General features: G+C 40.3%; 2 protein-coding genes across 3 annotated transcripts; one reads left to right on the top strand and one right to left on the bottom strand.

The window, feature by feature from the left end:
* Nucleotides 1-21: 21 nt before the first annotated feature.
* LOC106306827 (soluble inorganic pyrophosphatase 2-like) lies at nucleotides 22-2,100 on the bottom strand. Its single transcript, XM_013743587.1, has 9 exons — nucleotides 1,769-2,100; nucleotides 1,465-1,622; nucleotides 1,335-1,363; nucleotides 1,191-1,256; nucleotides 907-1,014; nucleotides 753-818; nucleotides 536-656; nucleotides 343-424; nucleotides 22-258 (listed from the first exon to the last, which is right to left on the bottom strand). The coding sequence occupies exons 1-9, from the start codon at nucleotides 1,783-1,785 to the stop codon at nucleotides 216-218; spliced, it is 690 nt and encodes a 229-aa protein (XP_013599041.1). The 5' UTR covers nucleotides 1,786-2,100; the 3' UTR covers nucleotides 22-215.
* Nucleotides 2,101-8,252: 6,152 nt separating this feature from the next.
* On the top strand, nucleotides 8,253-9,675 carry LOC106306828 (protein RER1D). 2 transcript variants are annotated; one of them, XM_013743588.1, is made up of 4 exons: nucleotides 8,253-8,761; nucleotides 8,832-9,012; nucleotides 9,119-9,202; nucleotides 9,388-9,675. In XM_013743588.1, exons 1-3 carry the CDS (start codon nucleotides 8,391-8,393, stop codon nucleotides 9,188-9,190), a joined length of 624 nt encoding a protein of 207 aa, XP_013599042.1. In that variant the 5' UTR covers nucleotides 8,253-8,390; the 3' UTR covers nucleotides 9,191-9,202; nucleotides 9,388-9,675. The 2 variants fall into 2 exon arrangements, with proteins under 2 accessions (XP_013599042.1, XP_013599043.1); XM_013743589.1 differs by having other exon boundaries at nucleotides 8,317-8,761; nucleotides 9,366-9,675.
* The last annotated feature ends 15,018 nt before the right edge of the window (nucleotides 9,676-24,693 follow it).

The raw sequence follows: 24,693 nt of genomic DNA, 5'->3' as shown, positions 1-24,693 counted from the left end.
CAAAAGGGGAAAGAGCTAATATGAATCTCCAAACATAGTGACTAAAATTGGAATTTTCAATCGTCATCATCAGAAAGCTTCCGATTCGACAAAGTTTTTCAATGTACATTGCAAAAATGTACCAAGTTTAACATGCAACGTAGTAATTAAGAAGGCCTCAGTGATAGTGAAACCGAAGCAAACCGGGAGGAACGGGCTCGACCGAGGTTTATTCATTAACGCTGCAGGCCAGCTTTGATGTAAGCTGCGTAAAGATCCCTGCGTTTTCAAAACCATACATTGTAATAACTATACAGCGTAAACGTATGAGTACTTTCGGTGTTTTGGAGAAAACAAACTTACATGGAGTCCTTAATTGCGTCGATGGCAGCTTGAGCTGGGAGGAAACCTTCGACAGCAACTTTCTTGTTCTCGTTCTTCTTGTCTACAAGTTATGTGTTAAGTGAAAACTGAAAAAATGAAGCATAAGCCAAAACAAAACAACCCATAGTGAAAACTGAAACAAATGTAATATTTGATGTTGTTTTGTGGATACAGTCCTCGAAGAAGCGGCGGATCTCAGCTAGACGGTGAGGAGGAAGCTCTTTGATGTCTCTGTAGTGACGGAACTCTGGATCATCAGCACAGACTGCGATGATCTTGTCGTCTTTTTCACCCTGCGAGTTTCATATCAAGGTGAGTCATGGTTTCTTACTAATGTAATAACATCACAGAGAAGGAGAAGATATCATTCTGGGAATAACGGCTGTTACCTGATCGATCATGGGCATTAAACCAATAGCACGGGCACGGAGGAACGATCCAGTCAGCACAGGCTCCTACGCAATAGTTATCAATCATCTCAAGTTGGTTGTTTCACTGTCTGTTTATGAACAATTGACGCTGAGGAAAGGCGAGAGAAAGCACCTGCATGAGTACCAGGACATCAATAGGGTCACTGTCCTCACAAATGGTTCGGGGAATGAAGCCGTAGTTGTGTGGGTACACAATGGATGAGTACAGAACACGATCAACCTAGAGAGGAAAGACAACAATGAGTGATCAGATTTGTTCTTCTTTTCAAATCTTCTAATGAATGCACAGACTGTATACATCCACAGCATGTAAGACTGATGCACAGAACTAATCAAAGAATACGAGGGATCAGAAGATCTATCAACACTTAATCGAATCAGGTACAGAGTCTGTACCTTAATAAGGCCACTGTTCTTGTCTAGCTCGTACTTCACCTTGCCACCTTTGCTAATTTCAACAACCTGATAAACAAATCAAATCTCGTTTTTAACTGTCAAAACGATCTAGTCTTCCACAGTGCAAGAGGAGATAAAGCTTACACAGTTGAAAACTGCAGGAGCTTCCGGGCCTACAAGATTCAAACAAACAACCACTCTCATAAGCAAAACTCTAACTGCAGCAAAGACAAGAATACATGCCACTTCATCATCAGTAACAAGATTAACATACCAATCTCCAAGTCGTGCCATGGATGAGCAGCAGCTGATCTGTGTGTGAAGGCTGCGAAATTCCTCTCGTTAAGAGTAACGTTAGGGTTCCTTAGAGGGAAAGCAACAGAGCCCTTGGGGGTTACTCCATCCTTGTTATCAGCCATATCGAAATGCTCACTGTAACTCAAAAACAATACGATAAGCGCTATAGATAAGAGTCATTCAAGCGTATACTAAACTCAAAATCATTCTCACATACTGAACAACAATATGCACAATAACATCGCGTTTCAAGATTCAGAAGAGAGATGAATCATCCATACCAATTTACGATAAGCATCGTTCTAAGCAAACACTATATCATCCAGGGAACAATCGTAACACACGAAAGCATAAGAGATAACGCAGAAGCGCAGATCCATCCTCGATTACGAATCAACAAACTCTGAATCTCTTCCTACTCTAACGCAACACTATATCATCTAGTGTTTATAACCTGAAAGCATCAGAGATATGCAGATACATCCTCGATTTTAAGTGATTACGAATCATCGGGATCTAAATCAACTCCTACTCTAAGAGCCTACATGAGACGAACAATCCAAGTTCTCGACGATCAAAACGGAGAGAAAGAAAACGCAAAAATCAGCGAAACTACTCAGATTCAACACGCAGGGACGATAATCAAGCACCGTTAACAGAAGAAGATGAACAAAAAGGAAGGAGAAGAGATGATCCTACAGATGCAGTTTCAAGATTCAATCGGGAAACGGAAGAAGAGATTCCGTTACGTAATTTTTTTCTTTCTTCTCAGAAGAGAAGTTACAGTAGTACAGTTTTGATGTGAGTGTGGCGCTTCTTTATGAGACGTTGGAGGAAGGAGACGGTGACGTCATCATTTCCTTGGTTGTTGTTCATCGTCAATCTTACGATGAATCGTGCACGTTGAGTTTAAAACGAGGAGGGATCGAACGGTGGTGGTTTTATTATTAACCTTTTTGTGATTTTTAATTTGTTTTTTTATAATAGGCCTTTGTAGTGTGTACCTTTTTTATTCGAGTGAAAGAGGAAAAAAGGACGACGACATTGATGTTGCCAAAAAGCATGTGAGTAAATTAATCAACATACGACGCGTGTCCATAGATTTAGGCGCTTTCCTTCTCGTTAATTTTTGTCGCTCGTTAATTTTTGTCGCTACAGTTCCTAATTTATTAAGTTAAGAAAATTATGATTAACCAGCAGTACTTAAGGGCATGAAGAAAGAAGAGGGTGGAAACCAAAGAAGAAAGAGAAAGGAAAAACTCCTAATTAAGGGTTGTTCTTTACTCTCCAACGACCAGAAAAAAAAAAAAAAAAAAAAAACAAAACAAAACAAGGAACTTTCTTTCTCTCTCTTCGTTCCACCAATAATGATGCTCTAAGGAAACATATTACTTTTGAATTTGTTTAAAGCATTTGTCTAGAGTTTATTGCCTAGACTTTTTAATACGTGAAGTTATTAAGTTTGATTCACAATGTTCATTTATTAGCTTCCTAAAAGTGAGAAACTAGCGAATACAATATTTCAAAGATTTTAAATAGTGCCGGTTCTTGAAAACTCTTTTTAATAGCACCTTGTAAACTCTTTTTAATAGTATCAATATATTAGCTTTGTCGAAAGGAAAAACCTACAATTTGTTTTCGAGCATACGAACTCTACATTTGACGTCCCTATGTAAAACTTCCATTTTAGATATTAAAATTGACGTTTGAAGTTTTCATTCTCTAAACAATCTAAAAAAATCTGTCCAAAAAAACCATTTTACATAATTGAACTGTTAGATTAAGCTCGAAGAAAAAAAAAAACTTGAGAAATAAGTTAACTTTTAATCTTACCGAGTTATGGTTTAAAGGATTAAGAAAATATCCAAATATGTTATACCTAATGAGTTTAGGAAATTTGAGTTATATATAAGGAGATGCAATTTTGTTGCATAACTTATGAGTTTTGTGATTGTGTGAGAGCTTAAGGTTTTTTGAGTAAGTTTTCCTTAAGAGATTAATAAGAGAGTTATTTTTTATACAATTCGAGATCCTATATTTGATATCAGAGCGTAGGTTCGGATCCTTTGAAGAGCGCATGAACGAGATGATGGGATGCATCGATAGAATCATCGCGCTGATGGATCGAGGGTCCCTCGAGAGTGAGAAAACAAAAGAATAAGTAACCAAAAAATCAGAGGTGATTGTGAGTGATGAACCGACCTTGAATATGATCCAGCCGGTGACAACGAAGGAAGGTAATAACGAGATTCCACTGATTAAATCAGATATGAAAACAGAGGTGATGGCCTGTGACGGAGAAGATGCACCTCTTGCATCCATAAGCGACGAGAAAACAGACAATATGAGGAAGAAGAAGAAGTGGTGGAAGAAACGTTCGATGGAGGCTCAAAATCGTTTGAAGGGAACCAAAACCGTATATCCGGTGAAAATCAATGTTGACGGATCTCTGAAGAAGAGCAAATGGATTCTAAACAATTGTCTGTTGATGACTGTGTCGAAGAAGAACTATCTGATAACACAAAGGATGGTATCTGAAACTGTAGTCGATTTGGTGCTAAAGGAAAAGGGGAAAGAAGAGGACCTGGTTGCATCCATTGAGAAGCTGTCTCAGAAGCGGAGAAAGAGTGCAAAGAAGAAGAAGAAGGCGAGACGGAGGTTTAGGAACTGGGTTTTTGTTATACCCGGAGACGAGGCACATCAGCAGGTGGACGTTAAACATGAAAAGGACAACATGGAGGTTTACGTGAATATGGTGCAGTATCATGAATGGTGTTACCAACTTTTTTACACTTTACATGTGTTAAATAAGAGGTTTGGGTTGATATTCACAAAGAAGAAGAAGGGTAAAACGAAGTTGGAATATACATGGGTGGAAATCAACCCTGAGCTGGTGCTTACAAAGTGCTTAAGGAGACACAGAAAAGTGAGAGGAATCTGTGAGAAGCTCCGCGACTCCAAGCAAATATCCACAAGCCCTAGATGTGTCACAATGGATGACTAAACATAAGATATGCATTTGGTACTACTGACTTTCATCTGATCAAGAACGTGTTAGTTTTTGAAGAAGTAGAGAAGTTCTTGGAGAAGGGTCCGGAGAATATTAGAAACGAGTCTATGTACACTGTGTTGATAAAGAAGTACGCAGAGTCAGGGAAGAAAGATATTGATAGAGCAGAAGCTGTTTTCAAGAAGATGAGAGAGTTATGTTGTTTACTCTTGAAACCTTCACCGTTTAGCTCCATGACGTCACTTTATATCTCTGTTGGAAATAAAGTTAAGGTAGATGAGATACTGAGAGAGATGAAGGAGAACAACGTTAAGGTTGATAGCCTCACCATGGCAAAGGCTTATCTAAGAGTTGGTTCTAAGAGATAAGCGAGAGAGATGCTTCTTGGGGCAGAGGAACTGAATGATCCTATGGAACTCATGAGCCTGTATGCTGAAGCAGGAGATAGCAAAGATGTTTATCGTATATGGAATCTATACAAGAAGACAAGAGAGCAAGACAATGATGGTTTCTTAACTTTGAATTTTGATGATATCAACGGAGCAGCGGTGATGTACTACATGAGTACGAGTGGTTGGGTCTTGAGTTTGATGTCCGAATCCCAACTATGATAGTGTCTGGTTTTCGCAAAAGGAGAATGTTTCAACGAGCAGGTATAGTAATGAACAAGACTTTAAGGAACATAAAATTTGGTAATAAATCAGTCACTCTGCCTCTGGAAGAGTGGGGGAAGATTGGGAGGAATCAAGTGAAGCCTTCAGAATTGAGAGACCTCATTAAGAACCTTCAAGATTCAACTCAGCTCCCTAAAACACTTGAGCCATTTCATGGCTATGTGATCAAGAAGTGATTAGTCTTTTTCCTGAAGATTATGCAAATAGATTTGATCTTACTGAGAAAGTGTTGGGTTTTAAAGAAGCTCAAAACGAAAGTGATGCAAAAGAAAACATGAGTTTGTCTCTTGGGAATAAGATCAAACACATGGTGGGCGGACATACACTAATGGCTGATCGTATGTGGGAACCATGTGGATTCGAAATCTATGACTGGAAGTATAAAAAGCAGATGGAGAGATTTATTAATCAAGGTCCAAACGTGGAAGAAATATTAAAGGTCAAGGTACTGCAAGTTTCAGACATATACGGTAGCTATGGATGCAAAGAAACAAGTGTTACTACATCCTTGCTTAATGGAGTCTTTTCTCATGAAACTTACCCTCTGGCTGATAAATTGTATCTACATGTCAGTGAACTAGAGGTGTGGCATGAGAAAATAAAAATTTCTAATGATGCAAACATTTGTAAAAGTCTGCGTGAGCAAGTTCTTCTAAGAATGATGAGTACAGAGAAACATAGGAAGTATCTTAGGGCCTGGAAATTCAAGTTCAGGAGCAAGAATTTGATTGGAGTTTGTACTAGTAGGAGCCGATATTTTGATCCTGGAATTACCAAGCTGTTCAGGGTGATATTAGTTTACTCGGCTGTTAGTACTATGAGATTTGAAGCAGCAGCAGAAATCTGTTTATGGGCGCATCACAGTTCGATACGTCTGATCAGACGTAATGAACCAGAGATCAAAAGGCTTCATGAGATGAGTTCATCTATGAGTTTGAAGACTAGTTCAGAGATGTCATTCATATTACACGAGATTGGCTCGGAAACTGTTGAAGGCATAATAGGACATAACCGTGGTAGTTTTGCCTTAGAACTGCAGCGAAACGAAAACACACCTCATGTTTGGCACCGCTGGAAGAACAGAGTTGGGAAATGGCAAGCAGTTTATGTTTGTATAATGTGGGTTTTGGCAAGCTCTCAGTCAAGTAATGAACGTGGATTATTAGGATTGTTTCTAATGACTATCAATGAAGATTTATATGGTACGAAATTTTATAGCAGAAGGCTGAGATTGCATCAGAATTACATTTTAGATTACATCACGGGGAGATCTTTGATGCATCTATGGATACATATAGAGCTAAAGAAGTCTACTGGAACTACTATGATCTTCTACAAAATTTTGCATGATCTTTGCCACTGCCGTCGATTGTTGGAGATACCAATTGTTGGAGATAGTGGTAGTAGTCATAATATTGACCCGGGTGATGGCAAGAGCACAATAGCAGGACATATCATTTACCTTAGTGAAGGTCTGAATACGTGGTGTACAAGCAAACAAGAAACTGTTGAGTTATCATCATGTGAAGCTGCATTGATAACATGGAAGGAAGCCGCGAAACTGGCTATATGGCATGGAGAGTTACATCGGCGTATACTCGGGAGAGAGCAGAGAGCAGACATCTTGTCGAGTGTACTTGAAAGATTGAAGTTCAAAGATACGAGAAGAGTTGAACATTTATCGAAAATGGAGTTCAAGCTTAAAGGGGAGAATGTTAGATTAAGCTTGAAGAAAAAAAGAAACTTGAGAAATAAGTTAACTTCTAATCCTACCGAGTTATGTTTTAAAGGATTAGGAAAATATCCAAATATGTAATACCTAATGAGTTTAGGAAATTTGAGTTGTATATAACGAGGGAGATGCAAGTGTGTTGTATAACTTATGAGTTTTGTGATTGTGTGAGAGCTTAAGGTTTTTGAGTGAGTTTTCTTTAATAGATTAACTAGGTTAAGACCCGCGCCTTGCGCGGAATGAACATTAGATATAAATTATTTTAGATATTATATTTTTTTTTACATATTATGAAATAATAAATATATATTGAATAACTAAAAATTCAGTAACTAAATCGGTGCGAACATATAAATTTTATGAATCCAAACAATTTTTTTTCTATTTGATACGATTTATAATTAAATTTAAATAATGTATATAGTATATTTTTAATATTAATGTCTATTAAATGATGCTTTTTGCCCATTTGTTTTTTATAATTTGTAAATTTTATAGCAAAAACTTTAAATTACCGATAACAAAAATTTCATTGTGGATTAATAGTTTATTAATTTTTAATTTTTAAAAAATTAAGTTGTCGATGTTTGTTCAAAGTTTTTATCAAAAGAAATTGTTCAAAGTAAATTTCGAAATTAAAATATTTATGTATTTTATATGGTATATAGTTTAATTTAAAACGACATATATATATTATGTATCTTTTAATAATTAAATTAAATTTTACTTATATTATTTAATAATCATTTGTATCTTGTAACAATTTTTGTAATTTATATTCATTTTTTAAAATTCAAAATATAACATATACAGAAAAATCTAAATTTTTATTATATGGTTAATGTGGTTGTTTAATTTATTTTAATAGATTAAAATTAAACAAATATGATAGAAGATAAATTAATTTTTATCAAATCTTTATTATTCAAAATCATTAATTGTCATATATCCTTTAGACATATTAGGAAATTCTGTAATTTTTATTTAAAGAAATAATAAAAAACATTAATAATGAATTTATGATTAGTTTAATATAAAGCTTATTATATAATTAGATTGACCAACCTATTTCTCTAAGGATTGTAAGAATTATCATAGTGATGATACGTGAATACAAAAAGAAGTTGTAATGTTTATATATAAGGGATAAGAGAGTTTTTTTTTTATAACGCTGGAGGGATAAGAGAGTTATTATTGTTAATAAGTTTTATACAATTCGAGATTCTATATGAACAACATTTGTAGCGTGTGACATTTTTTTCTGTGGAGTAGTAGCAGTAAAATATTTATTGTTAATTAAAAGCCCAACAGACCATTTAATTTTCCAAGAGAGCACCACAAACCACGACACGTGTTTCATCCACGTCATTCAGTTTCCTCTTTCTTTCCGCGAAAGTGCGAAACAAACCTCTCTCTCTCTCTCTCTCTCTCGTGTTTGATTTGAAGATCATTGTGACCTTAATCAGTGATTGAATCAGGATTTAGCCATGGAGGACGAAGCAGGAAACGAAGGAGACGGGTACACAATGAGCGATTCACCTCTTGCACGATGGAGAATCGAATTTTCCAAATCGTTTCAGAATTACCTCGACAGATCGGCTCCACACCTCGTCCGAAGATGGCTAGTAACGTTAATCGCCGCCGTGATCTACATATACAGAGTTTACTACGCTTACGGATTCTTCGTCGTCTCGTATGGTCTCGCGACGTACATCTTAAACCTCTTGATCGGTTTCCTCTCACCCAAAGTCGATCCAGAGCTCGAAGCCTTGGATCCTGCTTCTGCTTCGTCTGAGTCCAGTAAAGATTCTGATGAGTTCAAGCCGTTTGTTCGTCGTCTTCCTGAGTTCAAGTTCTGGTAAATTTCTCCTCACCTTTGTAGATAAATTGGTTTTGGTTTGATCTGAGATTGTTTTGTTGTTGTTTAGGTATGCAGCTACTAAGGCTTTTGTTGTAGCGTTTGTGATGACCTTCTTCTCGTTCTTGGATGTGCCTGTGTTCTGGCCCATCTTGCTTTGCTACTGGTTGTTTCTGTATTTTCTCACTATGAAACGACAAATCGTGCACATGATCAAGTACAGATACGTTCCTTTTGATTTTAGAAAGAAGGTAACAAAGCAACTCATGGGTTCTTGTTTTGTATCCGATTACGGACTGACTCTTTGGTTAGAAGTAAAGAGTCTTGACATAGATTGATGATGTTTGTTTTTGACAGAGGTATGATGGAAATGATAAGCCTAGCAGCAGTAATTCACCTCAAGGAGATGAAAATACGGCTCAGACGTGAAGCTTAGACCAGGTATTATTGATCTGTACATGGTTCAAGTTAGTGATAGGTTAAGTGAGAAAGGATTACAAACTAAGAGAACAATATTAAGTAGATTGTTATAGCATGTTGTGGCTGGAAACAAAGTTCTTGAAGCTTAAAGAGCTGAGAAATTTCTCTCTCTTATGTTTGACAGCCTCTAATATCTTGCAATGCAGACCATGGCTTGGTGCGTTTGGAGTTATACGCCAAATCACTGATCCGAATCACCTCACTGAAGCAGTAGAAGTGGATAATATGCCATCTTACTCGAATACTATATATTCTAGAGCTTGCTTTGATTTCTTGTCACCAGATCTGTAAAACTGCTCCTGGTTTTGTCTCTCTCCATCCGAGCAAGTTCAGTATGTAAATGTTATGATAGTTGATCGGAACTTCTCTGTTAACTCAGATCAGGACTGAATGTAACTTGTCCTTTATTGAATAGATCAAAACATGTTGAAGGATTTATGTTCTCTTCCATTCACATACATTCATCAAGCATGAACTGCTCAATTACAACCTTATCTATTTACACTAAATTCTCGCTTCCTCTCTCGAGCATATCTCTTTCTCAACTAATAATCTTCTGTTGTTAAATGGAGCTCCTTATGTATGTTGCTGCCTTGTTTTCCACGAGTTTTCTCATGGTAAACAGCTGCAACCTTATTTTGTCAGATGGTTTGGAAGAGCTTGCGTGTGAGTTCTTTAAGGCTCTGTTTCTCTTCCTTAGGCTTAGCGGAGAAGATAACGGTGTTAAAAATAGTAACGGAGGTAGGATGCTTTTAAACGACGATCGTACTGTTTTGTCGATCAAAGACTTAATTTATGATTTATTTAGCAAATTCTTTGACACTAGCTGCAGCTTCTGTTGGTGAGGTGACAATTGGCTGTAAGTAAAATATGGCTCTCAATGCCAATGAAAAGTCTCTTGTTTTGTCTGAGTTATCCGCTTTCACACACAAGTAAAAGCCAAAATCAATTTAACAGAACCGATAAATGAACAGGAATCGCGAGTCTCCTCTCTTATGGCTAGTGGGAGAAATTTTACTATGAAACACTTGTTTCTTCTTCTCTTATATTCGTTTCCTTTCTCTGATTCTTTTGAAAGATGTGATCAAATAGCACAGCTGGGGACCTGTACAAAAAGAGAGATATGGGTATGTTTAAATGTCAACTTGAACCCAATAGACAAAACACACAAAGAATTGGCCTATCAGTAGACGGCCCACGTGAATTAATATGTTTCTTTCTTCCTCCTACATCGGTAAGAATGGAAGCAAATGAACTGTTTATATATATCCGGAGTCACAAACAGATTGTCCCTTCGGGGACATCCGATAAAACTGGAACGATACTGAGAAGATTAGCATGGCCCCAGAAGATGTTTGTACAGAGAAGGATGTGCAATTCAGAGGAAGTAACATACAACATACAAAAGTTTCCAAGAGAGTTTCCTAAGTGCAACAACTTGTTCTGTCCAACATCATAATGAATAAGTGCTTTCTGAGTCCATTCAAATCCAACCAGAGGTTAAGTGTGTAAACCACATGAGAGAGATTGAGGCAGCAGCTGGAATGAAACAAGAGAAGCAACAGATTCATGTTCTAAAGAAAAACTCTTTCCCAACATAGTCTATGTTGCTTAAACCAGGCAACAGGAACCTTTTAGTCAAAGCAGAGTATTTGCGATTCCTCTTCCTAAATATGTTTTTTTTTTTTAATTCTCATCATTCACATGACATAATCTGCGATTTCGAGTTATTCATCTCCTCGTCGTCTTCGGTCGCCATGGAAGCAACTGCAAGAATCTTCACTACTTCTCCTCTCAATCCTCGTCTCCTTCTCACCAAGATCAACTTAAAACCATATTCTTTTTCTCTCGAGTCAACAAACTACCTCTGTTTCTTTCCCTCTCGCATTGCCGTTCTCCGGGAACCCTCAATCTCCGCAGCTCTTACACGGTGCTCGTACACGAATCTCCTCAAATCCCCTCCGATCCGGAGCAAACGTCGCCGTATGAAATAGAGCTTCACGGAGTGTGAACGGAGGAGGAAACGGGACGACGTTCGGAGAGAACGGGAAAGAGACGACGGTGGTTCTCCTCGGTTGGTTAGGACTTAGGAGCGAAAAACGAAACACTTAAGAAGATACATCAAGCGGTATATGTAATGACCCAAATTCTGGCCCAACGAATTCAGGTCGAGGCCCAAACCTATACCCAGAAGCCCATGCTATTTTCTATAAAAACTCACCTCTCTCCTTTGTTTTCTTCACCTAAAATCATCAAGAAAAGTTTAGAGAAAAAGAGTTAATGGGAGAAATGGAGAATTGTTGAAGAACCTGAGCCACCACCGGAGTTCGTCAGAGCCTTCTCACGCCGTGACTGTGTCGGGCTCGCCACCACCGTTAACCGCCCAAGGTAACACCAGAAACCACATGCATTAGCTTCAGTTTCGGGTCCGTTTGGTAAATCGCCCATAAATTCTTAACCATTGATAATTTCATGCATGGAAGACCACCATTATGTTTCTCTCGACGAGATGAAGCCATAGACACCAACCACGCCGCAATCGGAGTCCGGACGAAACCGCTAGAGCCTCCCGAAGTTTTGCCTCTGCGCGCGTGAAACGCACGCGCCACCGTCTCCGACCGCCGTTCGCCGGAGCCGCCGTGCCCGGCCACCGTCCATCCGCCGTCGAGAAGCTGCCGCCACATCGCCACCTCTCCGTCGCCGCCGCCAGTGATTTTCCGGTAAGCCGTCGTCCTCCGCCGTCGCCGCCGGTGACCGTCGTCCTCCGCCGTCGCCGCCGGTGACCGTCGTCCTCCGCCGTTGCTGCCGGTGACCGTCGCTGGTGACTCGCCGGTAACTCGGAGTGAGTCAACTCGGTGACTCGGTCAACTGGTGGTTTGACTGTTTAAATTAATTTTGGGTTGGTTAGGTTAAACCGCCGGTTAAAATCAATTGGAATTCGGTTAGACTAAACCGGGTAGTTAAATTAATTAATTAATTAATCAATCTTGGTTAAGGTTAACCGGATGGTCCGATTGGAATTGATTTCGGTCAAAGAAAAAACCGTTTGGTTTAAATCAATTCCAATCTGGTCAAGGGTTGACCGGATTGGGTCAGAGTTGACCGGGTTGACCTTTGACCAGCGGGTTGACTTTTCCGTAGACTTTGATCAGACTCGTTTTAAACCGTTCGAAAGCTGTTTTGACTCAGACTTTCGCCCTAATTTCAGATTTAGAGTCTATTTGAGCAGCTGGAGTTCATAGATACCACTTTTCTCTATTGCTAAGGTGATGGTCTATTCCCGAACTTCTCATACACGGCTTAGGACCTCTAATAAGTATAACTTATTTCTAATATATTCTGTCTGCTTGAAATCGAGTCAGTCATTGTTTGTTTTAGTTTTAGGTTCCTTTCTTAAACCGAAACTAGGGAGTTAGATGATTCAACACTTGATTGCTTCGCGTAATGTAAATTCTTAGTTAGAATTGTTTTTGCCGGATACAGAGACAGACTTCTGTATGCCGGATTGTATGAGAGGCTACGGCCAGTCAGTCGACCGGATGGACCGTAGTCTGGTGTGGTCGATAAAGCGTCTGAGGGCGGTGACACCGAGCACTCTCTCTCGGAAGTGTTTGTTTGGCCTGTTAGTGGGCAGCGAGTGCGCGCCTCGCTAGGACCATTGTTTGTTGTTTGGGTACTTTAGGTGCCGTGTTTGACATGTATTAGAATTAAATTCTATTTATTCGGAGTGCTATGTCCGGGTCCATGGACTTCGGGGTAGCATCCCATACCTCACTGGGCGATTCCCCTGTCGCTGACCCCTCACCCTCCTCCTTTTTAGGTGAGACCGACGAGCAGGAGTGATTATCGGACCGGTGCTATTGGGCTTTTGGGCTTTTATCGCTTTTATCGTTTATTGGGCTTTTAGGCCTTTGGGCTTTTATTGTTATGCTATTTCCTATTTCAGACTTTCAGACTTATGTTGTCTTTATATTTCAGACTTATGTTGTTATCGGTATTTGCGGTTTGGACCTTATGGTATTGTATTTGACTTGATATTATAATCTGGAGTTTATTATTATTTCAATAATTATTATTATGTTATTTTTTTGCATTTATATTATTTCGAGAAAACCGTGTGTTACAATTTTTGGTATCAGAGCGGGGCTTTGTCCCGGCTCCGACCCAGGATGGCGATTTTTGGAGACTCTGTTTTAATCGGTTTTAAATGGTTTTAGAAATATATATATATACTTCTAAAGGATCTGAGAATTTTTATAAATCATAGTTCCTTTCCGTTCGGTATCACTCCTCTCTAATCGTCGGTATTTCGGTGTTCGGTAGAAGTTGCAGTATTTGTCTTCGTTTTAGATGCCACCAATGAGAAGAGCAACACATGCCCATACCGCCAGAGATGCTAGCGAGGGATGAGCCGAGCATGAGCGGCCCACAGTTCCGCAGCCCGCTGCTCCACCGATTGATCAGGAGGCCATGAGACAGATAGTTCAGGATGCTGCTAGACAGGCCGCTCAGGAGGCCGTTCAGCAGATTGCTCGATAGGCAGCCAGGGAAGCCGCTCAGGAGGCTGCCCGAGTAGCTGCTCAAGAGGTTGCTCGTCAGATGGCTGCAGTTCAGCAGGGTCCTCAGGTTCAGGTGCAGCAAGTTCCACAGATTCGGGTTCAGCAAGTTCCACCGGTTCAGGATCAGCAGATTCCCATTCAGCATGATCATCAGGTTCCCGTCCAGCAGGTTCCCCTTCCTCAGGTTCCATTGCAGGAGGGTCCAGCTCAACAGTTTTCTCATGGTGTCCAGGATCTACCGCCGCCACCACAGCGACCTCAGGTTTATCCAGTTTATGATGAGAGGTTGTACAGGCTGACGTGTCAGATGAGGAACATGGATGTGGAGCATTTTAGTGGGACAATGAATGTTGTAGCTGCACATGATTGAAAGTTAGCTTTGCAGCGGAAGCTGGAGATTATTGAGTGTCCACTAGAGTTGTCGCTCAGATTGACTATGCAGTACCTTCGTGGAGATGCTCTTATATGGTGGGAGGGAGTACGATTGAGTCACTTTGGGCCAGAGAGGCTTACCTTCGCATACTTCATCCGAGAGTTCGATTGGAAATATTTTCCGAAGGAAGCTATGGATAGGAAGAAATGCGAGTTCGAGCATGTAAGCCAGGGTGAGATGTCTATCAGGGAGTATGAGGTTGTGTTTAACCAACTTCGCAGATTTGCTGGAGTGGGCATTTCCGAGGAAGACTTGATCAGAAATTTTTTGAGTGGGATGTGAGTGGAGATTCGCAACCGGTGTCGTGTAGCCACTTACCACAGATTGGGAGAGTTGGTGGAGAAAGCTGCTGAGCAGGAGGCAGGTTTGGCAGAGGAGCAGAAACTTGCTAAAGCAGTTCATGTTAAGTCTGCAAAAGCTCCAGAGTCCCATAGCAGAGGAGGAGACCAGTACCAGTCCGGGTTACCGACTTGTCGCCGTTGTCGTCGCCGACATAGTGGGAAGTGTCCTAGGTGTTTTATTTGTGGTCAGCTGGGGCATATTGCGAAGTATTGTCAGGTTAAGCTTGTGGATATGGTTCCAGTCAGACAGATTGCAGCACCAGCAGTGGCATAAGTTTGCTTTGGCTGTAATCAGCCAGGTCACTTCATTAGAGATTGTCCGAGGAGGGGCAATGCGGCACTTCCACCACCACCGAAGCGTCTAGCCATCGCTCCACGTGTGTTTGCGGTTGGAGATCCTCAAGAAGCTGAGCCGATAGCGGGTATGTGCTTTTCCATACTTGTCATGTTTGAAAATTTTGGTTTCATGGTTATCATGTGTAGTTAGTAAATTTTTTGTGTAGGATCGGTTTCGGTTGGAGGTGAGTCAGCTCATACGTTATTCGACACGGGAGCTTCTCATAGCTTTGTGAGTCCGCGTTTAGTCCAGTCTTGGTCTTTTCGGGGTGCCTTCGAACCGAAGGCTAAGCAGATTCAGACAGCCGGCACGGAGAGATTGGGAGCCGTCGGCGTTCATCGCGACGTACCAGTCTTGCTTGGAGGGATTGATTTACTCGGAGATTTGACGGAGATGGAGCTGAATTACTACGACGTTATTCTCGGGATGGATTGGTTATCACGACATCGAGTAGTACTGGATTGCCCGAGAGCGAGAGTTCATATCCCTAGAGCAGAAGGGAAGATCATATTCCAGGGGATTCAGACGCACCAGGGAATTTCCATTGTCTCTATGTTGCATGCAGAGGAGTTATTGAAGAGAGGACCAGAGGGATTTTTGGTGACCATTTCGATGGTTAAGGATGACGGCCAACATGAGCTGCATGACATTCCAGTGGTTGCAGAGTACGAAGATGTTTTTGAGGCTTTAAAAGGGCCACCACCAGCTAGAGAAGACGTTCTTACGATCGAGGTGGAACCAGGAGCAGCACCGGCTTCACGAGCTCCATACCGCCTCGCACCAGCTGAGATGGCGGAGTTGAAGAAGCAGTTGGATGAGCTATTGGATAAGGGTTTTATCAGGCCGATTATTTCACCGTTGGGAGCACCAGTGTTGTTTGTGAAGAAGAAAGATGGAAGTTTCAGACTTTGTATTGATTACAGAGGTTTGAACATAGTGACCATCAAGAATAAGTGCCCGCTTCCGCGTATCGACGAGTTATTGGACCAGTTGCAGGGAGCTTCATGGTTCTCTAAGATTGACTTGGCATCGGGATACCACCAGATTGCGATAGCTGGAGGAGACGTGCGGAAGACGGCCTTCCGTACACGCTATGGACATTATGAGTTTGTGGTGATGCCATTTGGGTTGACGAATGCACCAGCAGCATTCATGAAGCTTATGAATGATGTGTTCCGCGAGCATTTGGATAAGTGCGTGATTGTTTTCATCGACGATATCCTGGTTTATTCCCGAAGTAGAGAAGAGCATGCTGAGCATTTACGGATTGTGTTGGGAAAGCTTAGAGAGCATCAGTTGTTTGCAAAGTTGAGTAAGTGCAGCTTCTGGCAGAGGAAGATTGGATTTTTGGGCCACGTGGTTTCAGAAGCAGGAGTTGCCGTAGATCAGGAGAAGATTACCGCCATTTCAGAGTGGCCGACACCTAAGAGTGCGACAGATCTACGTAGTTTTCTCGGTTTGGCGGGGTATTACAAGAAGTTCGTCAAGGGTTTTGCCAGCATTGCAAAGCTGATGACGAAGCTGACGCGGAAAGACGTCAAGTTTGATTGGTCAGACGATTGCTCGATGAGTTTCGCGGAGTTGAAGAGACAGTTGACACAGACGCCCGTTTTGGTACTTCTGAGGCTAGGGATACCATATGAGGTCTACACTGATGCGTCAGGAAACGGATTGGGATGTGTATTGATGCAGGAGGGTAAGGTCATTGCATATGCATCACGCCAGTTGAGGCCTCACGAGGTCAACTATCCTACGCATGATTTGGAGTTAGCAGCAGTCGTATTTGCATTGAAGATCTGGAGGTCATATTTGTATGGAGAGAAGGTGAAGATTTTCACAGACCACCAGAGTCTGAAATACATATTTACGCAGGCGGACTTGAATTTGAGGCAGCGTAGATGGATGAAGTTGTTAACAGACTACAACTTAGAGATTACTTATCATCCGGGAAAGGCCAATAAGGTGGCAGATGCATTGAGTAGGCGCCGGAGCGATGTATCGGAAACCAAAGAGGTTCAGGAGCTTACTGGGACACTTGCTAGTCTCAGATTATGTGCAGTTACTGTAGAGGGAGAGTCAGTTGGCCTTAAGGCTGTGGAACATGCAGATTTGCTGTGGAGAATACGCAGAGCTCAGGATGGTGATGAGGCTTTGTGTAAGCAGATCGAGATAGAGAGTATTGGATATCATACAGCCTCTAGCTGGATGTTCATGTATCGAAGCCGGGTTTGTGTGCCAGAGGATGAGCCGTTAAGGAAGGAGATCTTACGGCAAGCACACCACTCGAATTTTTCTATCCATCCGAGGAGTACAAAGATGTATAGGGATCTGAAGCGCTATTATCATTGGCCTGGTATGAAGAGGGATGTTGCTTCATTTGTATCGCATTGTCAGACGTGTCAGATGGTTAAGGCTGAGCATCAGGTGCCTAGCGGGTTATTACAGAACCTGCCATTGCCATAGTGGAAATGGGACATGATAACTATGGATTTTGTGACGGGGTTGCCGACCACATCAGGAGGGAGGAATGCCATATGGGTAATCGTGGATAGAATTACCAAGTCAGCCCATTTCCTAGCGATTAAGAAGACAGACGGAGCTGATCAGTTGGCGCAGACTTACATCAGTGAGATTGTGAGATTGCATGGAGTTCCTGTCAACATTGTATCGGATCGGGATGCAAAGTTCACATCTGCATTTTGGAGAGCCTTCCAAAAAGCACTTGGGACCAAGGTCCATTTGAGTACGGCTTATCATCCGCAGACAGATGGTCAGTCCGAAAGGACTATCCAGACCTTAGAGGATATGCTCAGGGCTTGCGTCCTAGATTGGGAAGGTAGTTGGGTGAAGTATCTACCTCTAGCCGAGTTTGCCTACAACAACAGCTATCATTCGAGTATTGGGATGGCACCATATGAGGCTCTATATGGTAGGCCTTGTCGCACACCACTTTGTTGGACAAAAGTGGGGGAGCGACGTGAGATAGAACCAGCCATGGTTCAAGAGACGGTAGAGCAAGTTGAGATGCTCAAGGTTCGGCTTAAGGAAGCCCATGACCGTCAGAAGAGTTATACAGATAAGCGGCGTAAGGATTTGGAGTTCCAGGTTGGCGACCTGGTATACATGAAAATGAGGACATTTCAGGGAGGATCTAAGACTCAGAAGCTAAAGAAGCTTAAACCGAGATATATGGGACCGTATCCTATTTTGGAGCGGATCGGAGCACTTGCTTACCGACTGGATTTATCAGGAGAGTTATCAGATTTCCATGACGTGTTTCATGTTTCGGTTTTGAGGAAAGTCATGAGAGAGCCAGAGCTCATTTTGCAGCAGCCGCCTAGAAAACTTGGCAAAGGTTTACGTGGGTTGTGTCAGCCAGTAAAGATATTGGATCGCCAAGTGAAAGAAGATCATGGTATGATGACCATGTTGGTCAAAGTTCATTGGGAGAGAGATGGTATACAGGAGGAGACTTGGGAGTCCGAGCCCCAGATGAGGATTGACTACCCGGAGCTATTTTCGGATGTCATTGGAGAACCAATTGGTGATTCGAATTTGGGGTCGAATTCCTTATTACTTGGGGAGAGTTGTAATGACCCAAATTCTGGCCCAACGAATTCAGGTCGAGGCCCAAACCCATCCCCAGAAGCCCATGGTATTTTCTGTAAAAACTCAGCTCTCTACTTTGTTTTCATCACCTAAAATCATCAAAAAAAGTTTAGAGAGAAAGAGTTAATGGGAGAAATGGGGAATTGTTGCAGAACCTGAGCCACCACCGGAGTTCGTCAGAGCCTTCTCACGCCGTGACTGTGTCGAGCTCGCCACCACCGTTAACCGCCCAAGGTAACACCAGAAAACACATGCCTTAGCTTCAGTTTCGGGTCCGTTTAGTAAATCGCCCATAACTTCCTAACCATTGAGAATTTCATGCATACAAGACCACCATCGTGTTCCTCTAGACGAGACAAAGCCATAGACACCAACGACGCCGCAATCAAAATCTGGACGAAGCCGCTAGAGCTTCCCCAAGTTTCGCCTCTGTGCGCACGTGAAACGCACGCGCCACCGTCTCCGACCGCCGTTCGCCGGAGCCACCGTGCCCGGCCACCGTCCGTCCACCGTCGAGAAGCTGCCACCGCATCGCCGCCTCTCTGTCGCCGCATCGCCGCCTCTCTGCCGCCGCATCGCCGCCTCTCTGCCGCCGCCGCCGGTGATTTTCCGGTAAGCCGTCGTCCTCCGTCGTCGCCGCCGGTGACCGTCGCCGGCGACTCGCCGGTAACTCGGCCGAGTCCGGTGAGTCAACTCGGTGACTCAGTCAACTGGTGGTTTGACTGGTTTAAATTGATTTAGGGTTGGTTAGGTGAAACCGCCGGTTAAAATCAATTAGAATTCGGTTAGGCTAAACCGGTTAGTTAAATTAATTAATTAATTAATCAATCTTGGGTAAGGTAAACCGGATGGTCCGATTGGAATTGATTTCGGTCAAGGAAAACCGGTTGGTTTAAATCAATTCCAATCTGGTCAAGGGTTGACCGGATTGGGTCAGAGTTGACTGGGTTGACCTTTGACCAGCGTGTTGACTTTTCCGTAGACTTTGATCAGACCCGTTTTAAACCGTTCGAAAGCTGTTTGGACTCAGACTTTCGCCCTGATTTCAGATTTGGAGTCTATTTGAGCAGCTGGAGTTCATAGATACCACTTTTCTCTTTTGCTAAGGTGAGGGTCTATTCCCAAACTTCTCGTACACGGCTTAGGACCTCGAATAAGTATAACTTATTTCTAATATGTTCCGTCTGCTTGAAATCGAGTATGTCATTGTTTGTTTTACTTTTAGGTTCTTTGCTTAAACCGGAACTAGCTAGGGAGTTAGATGATTCAACACTTGATTGCTTCGCTTAATGTAAATTCTTAGTTAGCCCTCTTTTCAGGTGAGACCGACGAGCAGGAGTGATTATCGGACCGGTGCTATTGGGCTTTTGGGCTTTTATCGTTTATCGAGCTTTTAGGCCTTCGGGCTTTTATCGTTATGCTATTTCCTATTTCAGACTTTCAGACTTATGTTGTCTTTATATTTCAGACTTATGTTTTTATCGGTATTTGCGGTTTGGACCTTATGTTATTGTATTTGACTTGATATTATAATCTGGAGTTTATTATTATTTCAGTATTTATTATTATGTTATTTTTTTTATATTATTTCGAGAAAACCGGGTGTTACAGTATAATTCTAGAGGGATTAACGCCGTTACTTTCACCGGATTTGCTCCGGCTAGATCTTGGAGGGCGGCTTGAGGAGAGAATAGCTGAGTTTGGGAATGAGTTGGCCAATTGGGTATCGGAGAAAGAAGACGACGGTAGAGAGAAATGCTTAATGTTCCACTGCTTCAGTAACAGGCGGAGCTTAGAGCAGCTCCCACCATAAAATTTAAAATTTTCATTTAAATGCTAAAGAAAAAAATTGATTTCCCCCGTTGAAACATATCCCCCCCCCATTATTTCTATTTTTATATAATGAAAACGATTTTCTTCCTTCAAGAATAATTTGCTTGATAGTTTTACTGAACAGAAAATGAATATGTATCTATAATAATAAAGTTGAAGAGAAATTCTCCACATGCCGCTACCTCATCCCTCATATCCTCATTTTGCGACACTAGAGAAAGAGCTTTTTTTTTCTTTTGCTTCTAACTTGCAGCTTCTTCTTCTTCTTTGTCGACTAAAATTGATTCATGAATTTAAATTGAATTACAATAATCTAAATCCAAATTAAAAAAAAAAACTCAACAAAAAAAACCCTAGATCTAATCTTCTCGGTTGCATGGTGTTGTCTTCTCCGTCAAATCCGGTGAGGTGAGCAGCGGCAACGTTGGAGAGAGTGACCGGAGACGCAGAAGAGAGAAGCTCGGGATCTGCCAACACTGTCTTCCTCTGTCTAAGCGGAGAGAAGTTTGGGGGCACCGTCAGCCTTTTCTCTGCTTTGCCACTAGCGCTGCTACACGTAGCTCCTATGCCTTCCACCTTGCCACCGGTGCTGCTCTGCCATCTCTGTTTGTCAACTCGCCATCTCTGAAATCTGGCGAGACTGAATCTGTTTCTTTGCTACAGAATCTCAAAAACAAAAACAAATCTAATCAAAACCACACAACTCATGGAAGCTACTCAACAGAGAGAGAGAGAGAGAGAGAGAGAGAGAGAGAGAGAGAGAGAGAGCAGGGGAAGCATCAGCAGCACACATATGCTGATACCGTCGGGAAGGTTTTTTGTGCAGCGGTTAGGGTTCTTTGCAACTCTTGGTATGCTCGCTGTTGTGAACGACAAAGCTTTGCGGATGATGAACCATAGGATAAGACCAGAGTGGAGACATGACTCTCTAACGAAGAAGAAGAGAAGACTTTGTAATTTTAGTATTGTAAAAGAGAGTCGATCAAAAAAAAATATTTTAAAAGAGAAGATTGATCTTAGGCCACAAGATAAAAACAATCAATGGCCAGAAATTCTAACCCTAATTTTGATAGATTGACCAATAAAGAGAAATGATGAGAATTAACTAAAATGGATTTGTAACCATTGAATTAAAAACAATCAATGGTTGAAAATTAATCAATCAAAAAACTGTTTTTTCTTTAATAGTTATCACCATTAAAATAATCACCAATGGTTGTCATAACATTAAGGCAATGGTGAACCTGACGAAGATATGTCTGGAGCAGTGGCTTCCAAACCTATCATTAGCGACACTGGCAATGCGGCTGACTCGACTGGTGACCAGAGTGTAGGTGGTATATCGCCCACCCAGATCCTACTCTCACCTGGCTTCAACGCAATGAAGAGGATCCACATCAGGGGGCGGACGTACATAGTTCACTACGGGGAATATATGGGAAATTATATAAGATCATAAGAGAAGTAATAATCTAAAACACCATTATTTTAGGAGAAATTACATGTATACCACTTTCGTGCTATCACTTTTCATTTTTGTCACCACTAAAATGACATTTTCAAAACTATCTTCTTCGTAAAAGACTCTTATGCTCTTGTTCTTTATATATATAATAAATAAATATTTAAATAAATAAAAATTATAAACCATAAAACTCAACTCTAAACCCTAAATCATCAATCTTAAACCCTATTTTTTTTTGGAAATACGAACCCTAAACCCTAAACCATCAATCCAAAACCCTATTTTTTTTTTTAAAATACGAACCCTAAACCCCAAAACATCAACTCTAAACCCTAAACTCCGAAACATCAACTCTAAACCCTAAACCCTGAAACATTAACTCCAAACCCTAAACCCTAAACCTTCAACTCTAAACCCTAAACCCTAAACATCAATTCTAAACCCTAAACCCTAAACTTCAACTCTAAAACCTAAACCATCAACACTAAACCCTAAAATCAACACTAAACCCTAAAAAGAAAACTCTAAACCCTAAACCCTAAAAAATTAACCCTAAACCCTAAAACATCAACTCTAAACTCTAAACCCTAAACCTTTAACTCTAAACCCTAACCCCTAAATCCTAAACCCTAAACCCTAAAGCCCTAGAGTTGATGTTTTAGGGTTTAGATTTGAAGGTTTAGGGTTATAGGGTTTAGGGTTTACGTTTAGAATTTAGAGTTGATGTTTTAGGGTTTAGATTTGAAGGTTTATGGTTTTAGGGTTTAGGGTTCAAATTTTCGAAAAATATAGGGTTTAGGGTTTATGTTTAGGGTTTAGAGTTGATGTTTTAGGGTTTAGGGTTAATTTTTTAGGGTTTAGGGTTTAGGGTTTAGAGTTGATGATTTAGGGTTTAAAGTTGATGTTTTAAGTTTAGATTTAGGGTTTAGTGTTTACGTTTAGGGTTTAGAGTTGATATTTTAGGGTTTAGATTTGAAGGTTTAGGGTTTAAGGTTTAGGGTTTAAGGTTTAGAGTTTAGGGTTTAGGGTTTAGGGTTTAGGGTTTAGAGTTGATGTTTCGAGGTTTAGGGTTTAGTGTTGATCTTTCATGGGGGTTTAGAGTGATTTAGGGTTTAGAGTTGGTGTTTTAAGTTTAGATTAGTTAACAATATGTTTTTTTTTATAAAAGTTAATGAAAAAGTTATAAATGTCTTTTACGTAGGGCTGTTCAATATGGTAAAACCGAACCGAACCGAATCGAAATAGACAATATGGTTTGGTTTTGGTATATACCATATAAACCGAATGGATATAATTTTATAAAAACCGTAGGATTTGGATATGGTTTGGTATATAACCGATTAAACCGAATAAACTGAACAAAACCGATTAAAAGTAGAAACATAAATATGTATCTATTTTATAACAATGCATGAAAATCTATTTGTTATATAAGTTAAATTTGTGTTAATAACTATTACCATAATGTTATAGTAATAAAGAACCTTATATAATTTGTAAAACACTTGAACTATAATTAAATAACAATACATCGCAAGTCAGACATCTTATTTTCTAAGTTTTTTTTTTATCTTCTTGCTTTATTTTAGTATTCACTAAATTAATATGAAGATGATAAATTTGATGGAAAATAATTAATGCAAACTAAATAATTATGTTTTTTGGTATAAAACCGAATAAACCGAAAACCGACGGTATATAAACCGAACCGAACCGAAGTAAATATGGATTTAGAATGGTAGTTATATTTTACTAACCGAAATACCGAAAACCGAAAAACACCGAACCTAAACCGAACCGATATCCGGATTGAACACCCCTACTTTTACCCTTATTAAAAATGAGGATAAAAATGGTTAATGTAAACATGAAAAATGATACTTTGAAAATGGTATTTTTGGCAATTTTCTATTATTTTATGACCATAAATCTCATGTAGCCCATTCTAAAAATAAAGATAGGTTTAGTTTTAAAAAACCCAATCGAAAACAAAATAAAATTAATTATGATTTTTATAATTTTTTCGACATGTCTTGATTCATGATTTTATGAAAATTTACTTTTTACTTATAATTTATTTTATCTAAACGAGTTAACTATTAAAGTGTCCCCGGCTAATAAAACTTCTAGATCCGCCACTGATCGACATGGCTTAGATCCGAGGGGATTCACCTTTTTCCACAACCTCAGCTTTTAAAATAATGCACTAGCAGCTGGTTTCCTTTTTATTTCGTCTCCACATGGTTTAAACATGATAACTTTATTATAATCTTATTTCAAGTTCATAAATTTACTGGTCCATCAAATGTCCAAATTTATAAATCTAGCAACTATTTGTTTTGTTAGGCTTCGACTTGAATCCAATACATGCATTAAAAGATATATATATATATATATATATATATATATATGTGCATTATATATATATATATATAGATACTGAATCACCAAAAAAAAACACCTTGAATCACCAAACGTGCTTATTATATCTTGGCTAAGTCATGACCTTACGAAGTTCGCAGTGTGGTATGCATTTCTTTAGACATCAATTCAACACAAAAGCTGCCAACACAACACAAATTTCAGAATTAAAAATTATCAAGCACTCTTAAAGAAAAAGATGAATATGTAAATCTATAAACATAAAATACGAAACACACCTTATGTTACACTTAAACTTTGATCCCCCACCTGCAAATCATTCTACACAGTATATTACAGACTTCAAGAGCTTATCGTAAACCACCAAAACATGGTATTTGACGGCAACATGAGTGCCCACTAGCCACCAGGCTCAGAATGAGATATTTTCAATCCCGTTCAAGAGAAAGAAATTTATTTCCACATGAAACAACACAATTTACAAGTGACCCGA

The sequence above is a fragment of the Brassica oleracea genome, chromosome C7 (genome assembly GCF_000695525.1).
Source record: "Brassica oleracea var. oleracea cultivar TO1000 chromosome C7, BOL, whole genome shotgun sequence".
NCBI classification, from domain to species: Eukaryota; Viridiplantae; Streptophyta; class Magnoliopsida; order Brassicales; family Brassicaceae; genus Brassica; species Brassica oleracea.
This window is presented reverse-complemented; position numbering and strand designations above follow the sequence as displayed.